We start from the raw sequence: 16,551 nt of genomic DNA, 5'->3' as shown, positions 1-16,551 counted from the left end.
TCTCTATTCCCTCTCAGTGTGCCAGTTTCTTTCCAGTCCCATTAGAACGGAGGCAGAGGAAATGAAACCGTGGTAGGCAGGGGGATGCCCCATTTTGATTGAAATCTTTAAAGACATATAATTTCCATATCCTGTTCTGGACAGTCTATATATCAACGCCAACAGGGACGGATGCAAGGTGTGTCTGTGTGTTTGTGTGTCTGCACGAGTGTGTGTGTGAGACGACAATGGGCTCTGACAGAATGGTGGCACAAGGCAGCAACCGGCAGGGCAACAGTGAGCGCTGTTCCGGTTCCGGTTTTGCAGGGATGTTGTGGATGGGGAAGGGCGTAAGCACCTGCCTCTGGTTCAAAAAGGCCAGTCATGTATTGGTGACCTTATTTTACCTTTTCTGCTGCTTTTGAGTTCGATTCCTGTTCGAATCCAGCGATAGTTTTTAATATTTTTGTTTCAAGTCTATCCCAAACCTTAATGATTACCTTAACCATTCGGAGTGCCTAAACTTAACCTGAAGCATCTTGAAATCTTACGTTTTAGAAACATAGATGAATGTCTAATTCTGACATGAGACTGTAAGAGCTGGTTGGAGGTGATAGTGATTCCTGTCTTTGTGTTCTGTTAAGAGAAGGAGCCGAGGAGAGCATCAAGGCTAAATAAAACCAGAGGGACTCATACCGCAACATTTTACACACACTGCCAAGCATACAGTACAGCACTGACACACTCTAGGAATCCAGGAAACACACACGCACACACACACACACACACACACACACACACACACACACACACACACACACACACACACACACACACACACACACACACACACACACACGGACAGGCAGGCAGGCACAAGCATATGCACACACACAGATTGATTGCCTGTACCAGTACAGTGCTCAGCGACCTAATCCATAATTTACACATCCCTGCCAGGCTATTCTGAGCCCTGACGCCAGGAACACTGGCTACTGAAACAGCAGACAGGCACACTGTGTCCTACTGCCAAGCACGTACACATGCACACACAGACACACACACACACACACACACACACACACACACAGACACACAGACACACACACACACACACACACACACAGACACACACACACACACACACACACACACACACACACACACACACACACACACACACACATAGAGAGAGAGACGCATGAGAGAGGCAGGAACACACACAAACACACTGATATTATGCTATCCCAGCCAGGTTGCTCAAGATCCAAGGGGAAATTCGACTTCTGTCCAACTACCCAGGACGTTGGGAGATTTCTTAAAAAACGGCCACTAGTGGCAACGGTGAGCGCTATTACCATCAAGTAGGCTTGAGTTTGCTAGGGAGTTGTGGACAGGATGGAAGTAAGCCACGAGTTTCGGCTCCGAGGGTGTTCAATCCCAGTGCTTGGCACACATTTTAGTTTTTACCTTATCCCTTACGTTAACCCTGACCTTGACCTTAACCCTTACCTTAACCATTCAGAATGAATGCCTAAACTTAACCATCAAGTTGTTTCTGTTGGAACCGTAACCTTATCCTAAACATGGTGTTGCGGTAGTCATTGTAAAGATGAGGTAATTCATCTACCCCAACACACAGGCTTGTAAACAACCAACACAGACAGACAGCTCATTCACACTCTATTGATGGAATTTTAAGTCACTTTGTTGTTGCGATTTCAAATAAGAAAAAAGATCAATGGCCACAACTGGCAAGCACACATTCAAACACACACGCATACACTCAGACAGATGTGTGTTTGTGTTTTAGGGCATGAATTAGAGAAGGAAGTGTGTGTGTATAGTCAGGTGGAAAGATGAGTTAGAGAACTACTAAGACTCTTCCTAGAGCTGGCCGTCCAGCCAAACTGAGCTGTAGGGGGAGAAGTGTCTTGGTCAGGGATGTGACCAAGAACCCGGTGGTTACTCTGACAGAGCTCCAGAGTTCCTCTGTGAAGATGGGAGAACCTTCCAGAAAGACAACCATCTCTGCAGCACTCCACCAATCAGGCCTTTATGGTAGATGGAAGCCATTCCTCAGTACAAGGCAAATGACAGCCCGCTAGGAGTTTGCCAAATGGACTCTCAGACCATTAGATTATCTGGTGTGATGAAATCAAGATTGAACTATTTGGCCTGAATGCCAAGTGTCACGTTTGTTTAACACGTTTTTTGTTACTACATGATTCCATATGTGTTATTTCATAGTTTTGATCTCTTCCCTATTATCCTACAATGTAGAAAATAGTAAAATAAAGAAAAACCTTGAATGAGTAGCTTTTTCCAATCTTTTGACTGGTACTGTATATAAATTATATACAAATATTTTTTTTATATATTGTCCTTTATTATTTTCTAATAGCCCTACCACCCTTCCCCTAATTGGAGTAAACTAATGAACAACAACACTTAGGCTTCTACTTCCATCTTATCAATATTATATACATTTGACAGACACTGTCCTCTCCTTGTTCGGGCGGCGCTCGGTGGTCGGCGTCGCCGGTCTTCTAGCCGTCATCAATCCACTTTTCATTTTCCCTGTGTTTTGTCTTGTTTTTCCTCACACATGGTTTCAAATCCCTAAATTACTTGTGTATTTAACCCTCTGTTCCCCCCATGTCTTTGTGTGGGATTGTTAATTGTTGTGCCTGTGCACGTTCCCCGTGAGCGCACAACGGGTTATTTTTGTGCCCATTTATCTTGTTGTTCTGGATGCCGTTGGTTTTGCTTAATAAATCTCCGGTTATTACCCAGTTCTGCTCTCCTGCGCCTGACTTCTCTGCCGCCAATTACGCACCCCGCTACAGACACAATCTATTTTACAATAGTTACATTTTCTTTGTTTTTATTACTGTCCTTCCGCTACCCTCAACCCCTCTCAGATATTTTTGAAGACCATCCAGTTTAATTTCTATTTGCCATATATTTTTAACTGTGCTGTTTCACAAAACTTCGGATCCTATACAGTGAGGGAAAAAAGTATTTGATCCCCTGCTGATTTTGTACGTTTGCCCACTGACAAAGAAATGATCAGTCTATAATTTTAATGGTAGGTTTATTTGAACAGTGAGAGACAGAATAACAACAAAAAAATCCAGAAAAACACGTGTCAAAAATGTAATAAATTGATTTGCATTTTAATGAGGGAAATAAGTATTTGACCCCTCTGTAAAACATGACTTAGTACTTGGTGGCAAAACCCTAGTTGGCAATCACAGAGGTCAGACATTTCTTGTAGTTGGCCACCAAGTTTGCACACATCTCAGGAGGGATTTTGTCCCACTCCTCTTTGCAGATCTTCTCCAAGTCATTAAGGTTTCGAGGCTGACGTTTGGCAACTCGAACCTTCAGCTCCCTCCACAGATTTTCTATGGGATTAAGGTCTGGAGACTGGCTAGGTCACTCCAGGACCTTAATGTGCTTCTTCTTGAGCCACTCCTTTGTTGCCTTGGCCGTGTGTTTTGGGTCATTGTCATGCTGGAGTACCCATCTACGACCCATTTTCAATGCCCTGGCTGAGGGAAGGAGGTTCTCACCCAAGATTTGACGGTACATGGCCGCGTCCATCGTCCCTTTGATGCGGTGAAGTTGTCCTGTCCCCTTAGCAGAAAAACACCACCAAAGCATATTTTTTTGTTGCTATTCTGTCTCTCACTGTTCAAATAAACCTACCATTAAAATTATAGACTGATCATCTCTTTGTCAGTGGGCAAACGTACAAAATCAGCAGGGAATCAAATACTTTTTCCCCTCACTGTACACATTTTACTGACACAGTATATTTTACATTAGTTATCTTATTGTTATTAGTCCCACTCTTCAGCTCCATCTATCTCTTAACACCATCCATGTTGGATTTCTATTTGCCATATATTTTTCAACTGTGCTGTGACGTTTCACAAAAGTTCTGAATCTTTCGTTTCTCATAGTGTCTACAGATTGTAAATGAAAGATAACAGTTTTGCTATAAGTATTATTATATTATTGATCGATTGACTATGACTTTTCAGATCACCCAGTAGTGCTGTCTCCAGGTAAATGTTGCAATTCTTCAGCCATTTCTGGACTTGAGACCAAAAACAAGCTACATATGGACAGTACCAAAACAAATGATCTAATGATTATGTCTCTTCACAGCAAAATCTGCAGAGCTGGGATGGCTGTATCCCGCCTATATATATACCATTCTATTGATTGCAAGAATTGTGTATAATAATTTTTTATTTTTAATAATAATGTTTTAATCCAGAGTCGTTTTGCGTATCAGTTCATAAACCACATGCCATGGAATCGGTACATCACAAATCTCTTCTCAACTATTTTGCAATCTATATGGCACAGCTGTACATTTTTTGGTCCTTAAATTAAACGGTATACTTTTTTATTTATCACAATTTTCTTTAACCAATTTTGGCCCCACAGACAAGTTCCTTACTTTTCCCCCCTCCATTTTTTGGGGGAAAAGTATGTCCTTGGGTGAGGGATGCCCTTGGAGCTTGTGCTTGGACCACACACACACACACACATACAAATGCACAAAACACACACACACAACACACACACACACACCACAACTGCTGCTACCAGACTCTTATTATTGTTGCTAAATACTGCACAATTTACCCCTTCCCAAAAACACGTGTAAGCAGCCGGGCATGTTTTTTTGTTTCTTTGTCTGTGCACACGTGTGTTTATACTCTGAGTCCATTCACCCTGACCTGTGCCAAGTGACATTGTATAAATCAATATGGGGATAGTATGATAATGTAAGATGATCATCTGGGATGAACAGTGGTAATTCACAGCTGCCAATCAAAGGTCAGGGGTGACCACCTCCCACTGGGGTCAAAACACTGGGGGAGCAGAACAGGGGGAAAGAACAACGTAGACCAGTTCACATCAACATACCCCGGGTTTTAGAACACTGAGAGGATATGGTGAAGAGAGCCAAATAGGGGCGGCAGGTAGCCGAGTGGTTAGAGCGCTGGGCCAGTAACTGAAAGGTTGCTGGATCGAATCCCTGAGCCGACAAGGTAAAATCTGTCATTCTACCAGTGAACAAAAACAAGGCAGTTAGCCCACTGTTCCCTGATAGACTGTCATTGTAAATAAGAATTTGTTTTTAACTGACTTGCCTAGTTAAAAAAATGTATGAACAGTGTTTTTTAACTTATTTTACCAAACCGTTTAATATGTGCTTGTATCTGTATTTGGTATACCCTATGTATGTCTATTATGCTGTTAAATGTTCAAAGCACACCCGGCTGAGACAAAATAACAGAAATATGGCTATGATGTGTCTGGATGCAAATCTAGTCCGCAGTCTGGGACATGTACCTACCCACACATACACAGACTCTGCGTCCTAGAGCAATAACCCTAGTCCACACGCAGGGCTTAGGGCAGTGATTCCCACACTTACAGTCAGGACACCATGTGGGGTCCCCTGAATTTGAAATGGGGTCTCATGAGAAAATCTGTAATCTTATCAAACAAATTAGGAACTGTTATCTCATTTCAAATGGGAATAGAATACAACTTTTTAGTGTCAACTAAAGACCTATTACAATATTAGAATGAGTGTTCATGTCATTATGTGTAGAGGCAGCCTGCAGGACCTACCATTTTGTGAATATGAACACATTATGGAGTAGCATTTTTGAAAGTGAGGTCCCCAGTATTTTCAATTGTCAATTTATGGTCATGTGCAGTAAAGGTTTGGGAACCCCAGGCTTAGGAAAACAGAGAGATTCCAGGGAACCCAGCGGGACGGACACACACAACATGCTTCAATTCTGAGAAAGCTCTGCGTGCAACAGGACAACCATACTGGGCATGCATACAGACATGGACACACACACACACACACACACACACACAAACACACATCACAAACACATACTCATGTAAGACTGGGATTATCCTGAGTTGATGTGGTCGGACAAGCTCAGATGCCTCTCAGTCCCGCCTTCTCCTCTCCATCCCTCTTTCAATCATTCTCTCTTTATCCCTCTCTTTATCCCTCCTTTTCTCCTTTCTGTCCCTTTCTATTCTTTATTGTGAAACAGCACTAAGTCAGACATTCCAACCATCGTTCAAATAGCCCGCTGGATCTAACAAAAACACGCAGGCACGCACACACACACACAGGCTGCGAGAATTGGCAACAACACCTCCTCCACACTGACTCTTAACACAGGGGCCCCCCAGGGGTGTGTCCTCAGTCCTTTGCTGTACTCCCTGTTCACCCATGACTGCGTCGCTTTGCACAACACCAACTCCATCATCAAGTTTGCTGATGACACCAATGTTGTAGGCCTGATAACCAACAATGACGAGTCAGCCTATAGGGAGGAAGTAAGTGAACTGGCATTGTGGTGCCAGTACAACAACCTTTCCCTCAACATCATCAAAACAAAGAAGTTGAATGTTGACTTCAGGAAGCTAGAGGGAACATGCCCTGATCCACATCAACGGGACTGCAGTAGAGAGAGTCAGCAGTTTTAAGTTCCTCAGCGTCCACATCACCGAGGACTTGACATGGACCAACAACAACATCACTCTTGTCAAGAGGGCGCAACAGAGATTCTACCTCCTAAGGCGGCTGAAGAAATCCGGCATGCCATCCCGGGCCGTAACCAAATACTACTGCTGCACCATCGAGAGCGTCCTGACCAGTTGCATCACGGCCTGGTATGGGAATTGCTCCATCCATGACCGCAAGGCCCTCCAGCGGAGGGTGAAAATGGCCCAGTTCAGTACATCACTGGGACAATGCTCCCAACAGTCCAGGATATCTACTCGAAACGGTGCCTGGGAAGGCCTGCAGCATTGTCAAATACCCAAATCCCAGCCACGAACTGTCTATATCCTTACTGTCGAGAAGACAGTATCGGAGAATGAGGTCTGTGCCAACAGGCTCAGAGACAATTTCTATCTGCAGGCCATCAGACTGCTGAACACTTGAACTGGACTGACTACCTGTTCTGATTCTCAACACCTTTGCGCACACACGCACGCACGTACGCATGCACGCACACACACACAATAACTGCTGCTACCAGACTTATTATGATTGCTAAATACTCCACAATTTAAACACTTGCCCCCAATCCTTCTTCCCCAAAACACGTGTAAATATTAGACTATAAATTGTGCCTTTCTGTATTATACTTATGCTAAAATGTTTATTCTATTGAGCCATTTACTTTATGTTCATATTCTTATATTTTATTAGTTCTTAATGTATTTACATTTTCGAGAACGAACCTGCAAGTAAGCACTTCATTGGACGGTGTATACCATGTGTATCCTGTACATACGACTAATAAAACTTGAAACTTTAAAACATTCACAAACACACCACCCATTCCGGTACCCTTTGAATGCCCCGTAATCCTTTTCCAGTCTCCCTCTGGAATTCTGGCACAATTGGGCCCCTTGCCATTTACTCTACCAAACTGGCCAATGGGAAAAAACAAACAAACAATCATGTGTTTCCTAATGAGATCTAATTCAGTGCAGAGCACCATTGTCTACACACACTTAACTAAGGCCCGCCTGTATATTAATAATTAAAAGCTATCCATCAAGCCTCTTCCCTCTCTTTCCCATTCAATCCTCCTTCTTTTCCCTGCTCTTCTGATCTGCTAATCCTACATAAACACTGTTTGGAATGTGACTAATATAAAGGGGTTCTGGGTCGCAGAGTCTTTCCCAGCTCTTCAATCCATAATCATAATGGAGCTGGGACCGGGTTCTATCCAGAGGCTTGATTAGATAGGGGACGGAGAATGACGTCACTTCAAAGTCCCTATTGAGTTTTCCCCACCAGTTAACTTATCATAGGAATAATGCTAAGTTCCCAAGGTTTGAAATGAAGGGCTTTTTCAGGGCAATGCTGAATGCGTCTTTGTTGTGTTGTTATAGGAGGAGAGGGACAACAGGTGCACAGGGATATCCACAGGGATATAGGAGTTATTTTAATCTAGAACTATGGAACTGCTGCGTACTATCTCTCTTACATTTTTATGTTGAATGGAGATGTATGCTTTCATGATCCTGGGAACAATGCTAGGTTGTCTTCTGAGATAGAGTATACTGTATGACTAAATTCTCAACCCTGACGTATTTTTCCAAAGTTGCCCTACATCTGTCTTTGCGCTTATTTGCATCATCAAACTATTTTTTTCAGATGCTGAAACGGGAATCAAGGGTTATTGAAGAGACACAGAAATATAGGTCAAGGATCTCCATATCATATTAAGAAATATTGCAATTACAAGTAATTTTTTAGAATAAAATAATCTACGCAGATCCCTTTAACAATTGTTTAAATCATAGGCAAAGATACACATTAAAATGAGATATAAGAAAATGAAGCTGTTGATGAATACCACACAGAGCGAAAGGGGGATGGGCGCCATGGTTACAGGATAGACATACAGTTTTTTTTGTTTTTTTTTCACCTTTATTTAACCAGGTAGGCAAGTTGAGAACAAGTTCTCATTTACAATTGCAACCTGGCCAAGATAAAGCAAAGCAGTTCGACAACATACAAAAACACAGAGTTACACATGGAGTAAAACAACATACAATCAATGATGCAATAGAAAAAAAATTAACGATATACAATGTGAGCAAATGATGTGAGATAAGGGAGGTAAAGGCAAAAAAGGCCATGGTGGCAAAGTAAATAAAGTATAGCAAGTAAAACACTAGAATGGTAGATTTGTAGTTTGAAGAAAGTTCAAAGTTAAAATATAAATAATATGGTGCAAAGGAGCAAAATAAATAAAATAAATAAATACAGTAGGGGAAGAGGTAGTAGTTTGGCCTAAATTATAGATGGGCTATGTACAGGTGCAGTGAAGTGCACTGCAGTTGAAGTCGGAATTTACATACACTTAGGTTGGAATCATTAAAATTTGTTTTTCAACCACTCCAAAAATTTCTTGTGAACCAACTGTAGTTTTGGCAAGTCAGTTAGGACACCTACTTTGTGCATGACACAATTCATTTTTCCAACAATTGTTTACAGACAGATTATTTCACCTACAATTCACTGTATCACCATTCCAGTGGGTCAGAAGTTTACATACATTAAGTAGACTGTGCCTTTAAACAGCTTGGAAAGTTCCAGAAAAGGATGTCATGGCTTTAGAAGCCTCTGATAGGCTAATTGACATCATTTGAGTCAATTGGAGGTGTACCTGTGGATGTATTTCAAGGCCTACCTTCAAACTCAGTGTCTTGTTTGTTTGACATCATGGGAAAATCAAAAGAAATCAGCCAAGACCTCAGAAAAATGTGTAGACCTCCACAAGTCTGCTTCATCCTTGGGAGCAATTTCCAAACGCCTGAAGGTACCACGTTCATCTGTACAAACAATAGTACGCAAGTATAAACACCATGGGACCACGCAGCCATCATACCGCTCAGGAAAGAGATACTTTCTGTCTCCTAGAGATGAACGTACTTTGTTGCGAAAAGTGCAAATCAATCCCAGAACAACAGCAAAGGACCCTGTGAAGATGCTGGAGGGAACAGGCACAAAATTATCTATATCCACAGTAAGACGAGTCCTATATCTACATAACCTGAAAGGCCACTCAGCAAGGAAGAAGCCACTGCTCCAAAACCACCATAAAAAAGCCAAACTACAGTTTGCAACTGCACATGAAGAAATGTTCTCTGGTCTGATGAAACAAAAATAGAACTGTTTGGCCATAATGACCATCGTTATGTTCGGAGGAAAAAGGGGGACGCTTGCAAGCCGAAGAACACCATCCCAACCGTGAAGCATAGGGGTGACAGCATCATGTTGTGGGGGTGCTTTGCTGCAGGAGGGACTGGTGCACTTCACAAAATAGATGGCTTCATGAGGCAGGAAAATTATGTGGATGTATAAACTAAGCAACATCTCAAGACATCAGTCAGGAAGTTAAAGCTTGGTCGCAAATGGGTCTTCCAAATGAACAATGACCCCAAGCATACTTCCAAAGTTGTGGCAAAATGGCTGAAGGACAACAAAGTCAAGGTATTGGAGTGGCCATCCCAAAGCCCTGACCTCAATCCTATAGAAAATTTGTGGGCAGAACTGAAAAAGTGTGTGCGAGCAAGGAGGCCTACAAACCTGACTCAGTTACACAAGCTCTGTCAGGAGGAATGGGCCAAAATTTACACAACTTATTATGGGAAACTTGTGGAAGGCTACCCGAAACGTTTGACTCAATTTAAACAGTTTAAAGGAAATGCTACCAAATACTAATTGAGTGTATGTAAACTTCTGACCCACTGGGAATGTGATGAAAGAAATAAAAGCTGAAATAAATCATTCTCTCTACTATTATTATGACATTTCACATTCTTAAAATAAAGTGGTGATCCTAACTGACCTAAGACAGGGAATTTTTACAAGGAGTAATTGTCAGGAATTGTGAAAAACTGAGTTTTAATGTATTTGGCTAAGGTGTTTGTAAATTCCCGACTTCAACTGTAAATAATCCAGAAGATCAAATCAAACTATTTGTCACACGCGCCGAATACAACAAGTGTAGACCTTACCGTGAAATGCTTACTTACAAGCCAATAGTGCAGTTCAAGAAGAGGGGTCAATGTAATAGTCTGGAGGCCATTTGATTAATTGTTCAGCAGTCTTATGGCTTGGCGGTAGAAGCTGTTGAGGAGCCTTTTGGTCCTAGACTTGGCGCTCCGGCACCACTTGTCGTGCGGTAGCAGAGAAAACAGTCTATGACTTGGGTGACTGGAATCTCTAACAATTTTATGGGCTTTCCTCTGATAACGCCTATTATATAGGTCCTGGATGGCAGGAAACTTGGCCCCAGTGATGTACTGGGCCGTACACACTAGCCTCTGTAGCACCTTACGGTCAGATCCCGAGCAGGTGCCATACCAGGCGGTGATGCAACCGGTCAGGATGCTCTCGATGGTGCAGCTGTATAACTTTTTGAGGATCTGGGGACCCTTGACAAATCTTTTCAGTCTCCTGAGGGGGAAACGGTTCTGTCGTGCCCTCTTCACGACTATCTTGGTGTGTTTGGACCATGATAGATTGTTGGTGAAGTGGACACCAACCCGCTCCACTACAGCCCCGTTGATGTTAATAGGGGCCTGTTCGGACCGCCTTTCCTGTAGTCCACGATCAGCTCCTTTGTCTTGCTCACATTGAGGGAGATGTTGTTGTCCTGGCACCACATTGCCAGTCCTCTGACCTCCTCCCTGTAGGCTGTCTCATTGTTGTCGGTGGTCAGGCCTACCACTGTTGTGTTGTCAGCAAACGTAATAATGGTGTTGGAGTCGTGTTTGGCCATGCAGTTGTTGGTGAACAGGGAGTAGAGGAGGGGACTAAGTACATACCATTGAGGGGCCCCAGTGTTGAGGATCAGCATGGCAGACATGTTGTTGCCTACACTTACCACCTGGGGGCGGCCCGTCAGGAAGTCCAGGATCCAGTTTCAGAGGGAGGTGTTAGGCCCAAGATCCTTAGCTTAGTGATGAGCTTCGTGGGCACTATGGTGTTGAACGCTGAGCTGTAGTGAATGAACAGCATTCTCACATAGGTGTTCCTTTTGTCCAGGTGGGAAAGGGCAGTGTGGAGATTGCGTCATCTGTGGATCTGTTAGGGCGGTATATGAATTTGAGTGGGTCTAGGGTATCCGGGAGGATGCTGTTGATGTGAGCCATGACCAGCCTTTCAAAGCACTTCATGCCTACCGATGTGAGTGCTACTTCCTTGGGAACAGGGACTATGGTGGTCTACTTGAAACATGTAGGTATTACAGACTCAGTCAGGGAGAAGTTGAAAATGTCAGTGAAGATGCTTGCCAGTTGGTCCGAGCATGCTTTTAGTACACGTCTTGGTAATCCATCTGGCCCTGCTGCTTTGTGAATTTTGACCTGTTTAAAGGTCTTGCTAACATCAGCTACCCGAGAGCGTTATCACACAGTCATCCAGTACAGCTGGTGCTCTTGTGCATGCTTCAGTGTTGCTTTCTTTGAAGCGAACATACACGTTTTTTTAGCTTGTCTGGTAGGCTCGCGCCACTGAGCAGCTTGCATCTGGGTTTCCCTTTGTAGTCTGTAATAGTTTTTAAGCCCTGCCACATCCGACGAGCGTCAGAGCCGGTGTAGTAGGATTCAATCTTAATCCTGTATTGATGCTTTGCTTGTTTGAGGGTTCGTCTGAGGGCATTGCGTGATATCGTATAGTCGTCCGGATTAGTGTCCCTCTCCTTGAAAGCGGCAGCTCTTGCCTTTAGCTTGATGCGGATGTGGCCTGTAATCCATGCCTTCTGGTTGGGATATGTACGTATGGTCACTGTGGGGGCCACGTCGTCGATGCACTTATTGATGAAGCCGATGGCTGAGGTGGTGTACTCCTCAATGCCATTGGATGTATCCCAGAACGTATTCCAGTCTGTGCTAGAAAAACAGTCCTGTAGCATAGCATCCGCGTCATCTGAGTGGAGAAAAAACTGCATCTGTCTTTCATTTGAGAAGATTACTGACGTGGACATGAATTTACACCCATCTTTAGCACACTTTTGTGAATAAGTGTGTATGTGTTTGTCTGTGCTTGTAAGTGTGTGTGTGTGTGCTTGTGTGTGTCTGTGTGTTGTGTGTGTGTGTGTGTGTGTTGCATGCATAGCATGTGTGTGTGTGGTGCAAGGACAACCTCCAAGGGTATCCCTCAGCCAAGGACGTCCGACAGAGAAGCTGAGAACCAAGGTCTGCACTCAAACGTGATTAACATTCTCCAAAGATGCGATTAACCTTCTCCAAACATGCGATTAATGTTCTTCAAACATGCGATTAACGTTCTCCAAACATGTCCATCTTTGAGTGGGGCCTGTCCACATATTTACTGAGGCAGTGATTATGTGGACGCAGAGCCCGCCTTTCCTCGCTCCCTAAGCTACGTATACAAAGGTTAGCCAAGGGGTGACTTCACTGAGCCATACAGCAGATTGGTTTACACACTTAGATGGTTAACTCCCCAACTCTCACTGAGCTGCTCTATAGAATAGAACCATTCATTGACATGCTACCTCATGTAAACTTTCCTTAACGTTAGCTATTTATCTCCACCTCACCAACTCTGAGTATTTATACCATTAACTCTCTCACTGCCCTGTCCTGATTTTCCCTAGACACTTTAGTCGCTACGGTCCATTTCGATGCACACTTCTCTACTCTGCGTGTGTGACCTTCACTACCTAACTCTAACACATCTTTCCACCTGACTATACACACTTCCTTCTCCAATTCATACCCTAAAACATAACTTATAACGTCCTCCATTGGCATTTTGGGGAATGAACAATACAGTAATTGGTTTAGCTTTCCCTTCTATAGGCTTGGTGGAGTTTTCGACATGTTGCGTAAACCTGTACAATCCTTTCAGCTCAACATAAGTGACTGAGGGTTAGGGGTTTAACTGGGGATCACTACCCCCCGGCTCAGTGGTGTCAAACCCATTCCATGGAGGTTTTAGAGTCTGCTGGCTTTTGGTTTTTCCTTTTAATTAAGACGTAGACAACCAGGTGAGGGAGTTTCTTACTAATCACTGAACATAATTAATCAATCAAGTCCAAGGGAGGAGCAAAAACCTGCAGACACTCGGCCCTCCGTGGAATGAGTTTGACACATAAACTAGCTGAATGTCAGACCAGAGAGTCGAGCTCAGAGTCAAACCCAGAGCTGCAGTTTCCTTTCTGAGCAATAAGTGGAACAGAGTAGGATGAGGTTGCCCCTTATACTCGCATTTCCCCTCCTAATGGTTAAGGTTAGGATTACAGGGATGATAATCTGATCCTAGATCTGTGGTTACGGGCAACTTCACTTGGGAGCAGGGTGACAAGAAGGATACAACAGGAAGAGGAAGTGCTGAAAGGAGAGGAAGGGAGAGCAGTGAGGTAGGGTACAATATGGACGATGACACTCACCTTGTCCCTAAACGTGAGGGGTGCTCCCAGCGCCCCCCTGCCTTAGAGCGCAGCCCCTGCACCGAACGGTGAGAAGTTGAGATGACCCCTCTGGAAGAAGATAAAGAGAGGGAGAGGAGAGAGAGAGAGATACACAAATACACTCCAGAGTCAATGGGGACAAAGAACCATTAAGGACATACAGTTTCAGCATTAAGCACTACATGAAACCTGACATATGCTGAATGCATACCGTATTCTTTGAATATTAAATGTCGGTGTCATGGAATGCTTCAGTGGATTCTGTAGCCTAGGATATGCCATCGCTGGCACAGTCAAACAAAAGGGAATGCCTTCTCCACATTATAGTATGTCAGATAGACAAGTTAAACATTTGGAGAAGGAAAGAGCACATCTTTATAGGAAGTGAAAGAGAGGACTGGTTCAGAATGAACCTGTCTAGAGAGTGCTACTCTGTCAGGGGCTGTTGTAAGCCAGAGTAAGAATAGCTAGACCTGTCAGAATGTGCTGGAACATCAGCATTTTACACTACACACTAAGAAGCTCCTACTTCGTGATCGCCCCGTGTCTCTCAGCCAGACAAAACTCACAACCCTCTCTTACACAAGACAGAGGGCATTCCGGCCTTTTTAGGAACATTGGCTCTGTGTGTGTCTCTGTAATGGATAGAGCATGGATTCTCCATTAGCTAACTCAGGGAACGGGAACACCATGTACCTCCTCAGCGTTCATGGGAATCTATTGGGAATACTGTGCCCTGAGCTGGTCAGAATGCCGCTAGAAAGTTTGTGTTCGCTTCATTGCTACATGCACCTCGTCTTGACTCGCATCTCAATCCCTATCAGATCCAATCAATAATTATGTAGAAGGATTTTAATTGTGTTTTAACAATGTGGATCAATGGGGAGCGGATGCATCCTGGAATCTCCTGACCAGGACAGTTTGAGACGGGTAATGTCAGAGGAAATCAGACGAAAGAGCAAATATCCTGTCCTGATTCCTGCTTTGACCATAATATTAAATGAATATGTTCCTGTTGTCATTATGACTTGAGGCCTGCTCTACACCAGCCAATGGAGTTGACAGTGGCTATGGGAGAAGTCAATGGGAGAGGACAGTTACAAGCTGAGGATTATGTGGAGCCAGGAATTTTCGCTAAACATGTATCCAGACCAGGAAAACTCTGGTTTACATGGTCAGCAACATCTCTTGGCCTTGACATGGGTCCTCCACTAGTTTGTGGTGATGTGTGTGTGTGTTTGTTTAGAGAAACAGCCTGTTCTCATAGAGTAGACGTAACATAGTAAACGTAAATCCGGGACACTCAAATTGGTATGATATATTACGTTTGGTATGATTACATAAGACAGAAAGTTACTTAAGGCTAAAACTAAAGTAAGGTGGTTGGTCGGGGTGGATGGGTAGGCATATAACGCGAACATCTAGCAATGCAAAGGTTGAATGTTTGAATCTCGTCACGGACAACTTTAGCATTTTAGCTAATTAGCAACTGTGCTTACTACTTTTTAGCTACAGTGGCTTGCGAAAGTATTCACCCCCTTGGCATTTTTCCTAATTTGTTGCCTTACAACCTGGAATTAAAATAGATTTTGGGGGGGTTTGTATCATTTCATTTACACAACATGCCTACCACTTTGAAGATGCAAAATATGTTTTATTGTCTAACAAACAAGAAATAAGACAAAAAAACTGAAAACTTGAGAGTGCATAACTATTCTCCCCCCCCAAAGTCAATACTTTGTAGAGCCACCTTTTGCAGCAATTACAGCTGCAGGTCTCTTGGGGTATGTCTCTATAAGCTAGCCACTGGGATTTTTGCCCATTCTTCAAGGCAAAACTGCTCCAGCTCCTTCAAGTTGGATGGGTTTCGCTGATGTACAGCAATCTTTAAGTCATACCACAGATTCTCAATTGGATTGAAGTCTGGGCTTTGACTAGGCCATTCCAAGACATTTAAACCACTCGAGTGTTGCTTTAGCAGTATGCTTAGGGTCATTGTCCTGCTGGAAGGTGAACCTTCATCCCAGTCTCAAATCTCTGGAAGACTGAAACAGGTTTCCCTCAAGAATTTCTCTGTATTTAGCTCCATCCATCATTCCTTCAATTCTAACCAGTTTCCTAGTCCCTGCCAATGAAAAACATCCCCGCAGCATGATGCTAACACCACCATGTTTCACTGTGGGGATGGTTTTCTTGTGGTGATGAGAGATGTTATGTTTGCGGTATACATAGCGTTTTCCTTGATGGCCGAAAAGCACATTTTTTGTCTCATCTGACCAGAGTACCTTCTTCCATATGTTTGGGGAGTCTCCCACATGCCTTTTGGCAAACACCAAACATGTTTGCTTATTTTTTTTCTTTAAGCAATGGCTTTTTCTGGCCACTCTTCTGTAAAGCCCAGCTCTGTGGAGTGTATGGCTTAAAGTGGTCCTATGGACAGATACTCCAATCTCCACTGTGGAGCTTTGCAGCTCCTTCAGGGTTATCTTTGGTCTCTTTGTTGCCTCTCTAAGTAATGCCCTCTTTGCCTGGTCCATGAGTT

The 16,551-nt window shown here is 43.4% G+C and overlaps 1 protein-coding gene across 1 annotated transcript in view; it reads right to left on the bottom strand.

The window, feature by feature from the left end:
- The window catches only part of LOC115160539 (unconventional myosin-XVI-like), a 50,394-nt gene that overhangs the window by 3,361 nt on the left and 30,482 nt on the right, over positions 1 to 16,551 (bottom strand). The window contains exon 8 of the mRNA XM_029710705.1: positions 13,989 to 14,078. Coding sequence (XP_029566565.1) covers positions 14,031 to 14,078 — 48 coding nt within the window. The 3' untranslated portion in view covers positions 13,989 to 14,030. The remainder of the gene's footprint in view (positions 1 to 13,988; positions 14,079 to 16,551) is intronic.

The sequence above is a fragment of the Salmo trutta genome, chromosome 24, assembly GCF_901001165.1.
Source record: "Salmo trutta chromosome 24, fSalTru1.1, whole genome shotgun sequence".
In the NCBI taxonomy this organism is placed as follows: Eukaryota; Metazoa; Chordata; class Actinopteri; order Salmoniformes; family Salmonidae; genus Salmo; species Salmo trutta.
The sequence above is the reverse complement of the archived record's forward strand: the minus strand, read 5'-3'. Positions and strand labels throughout refer to the sequence as shown.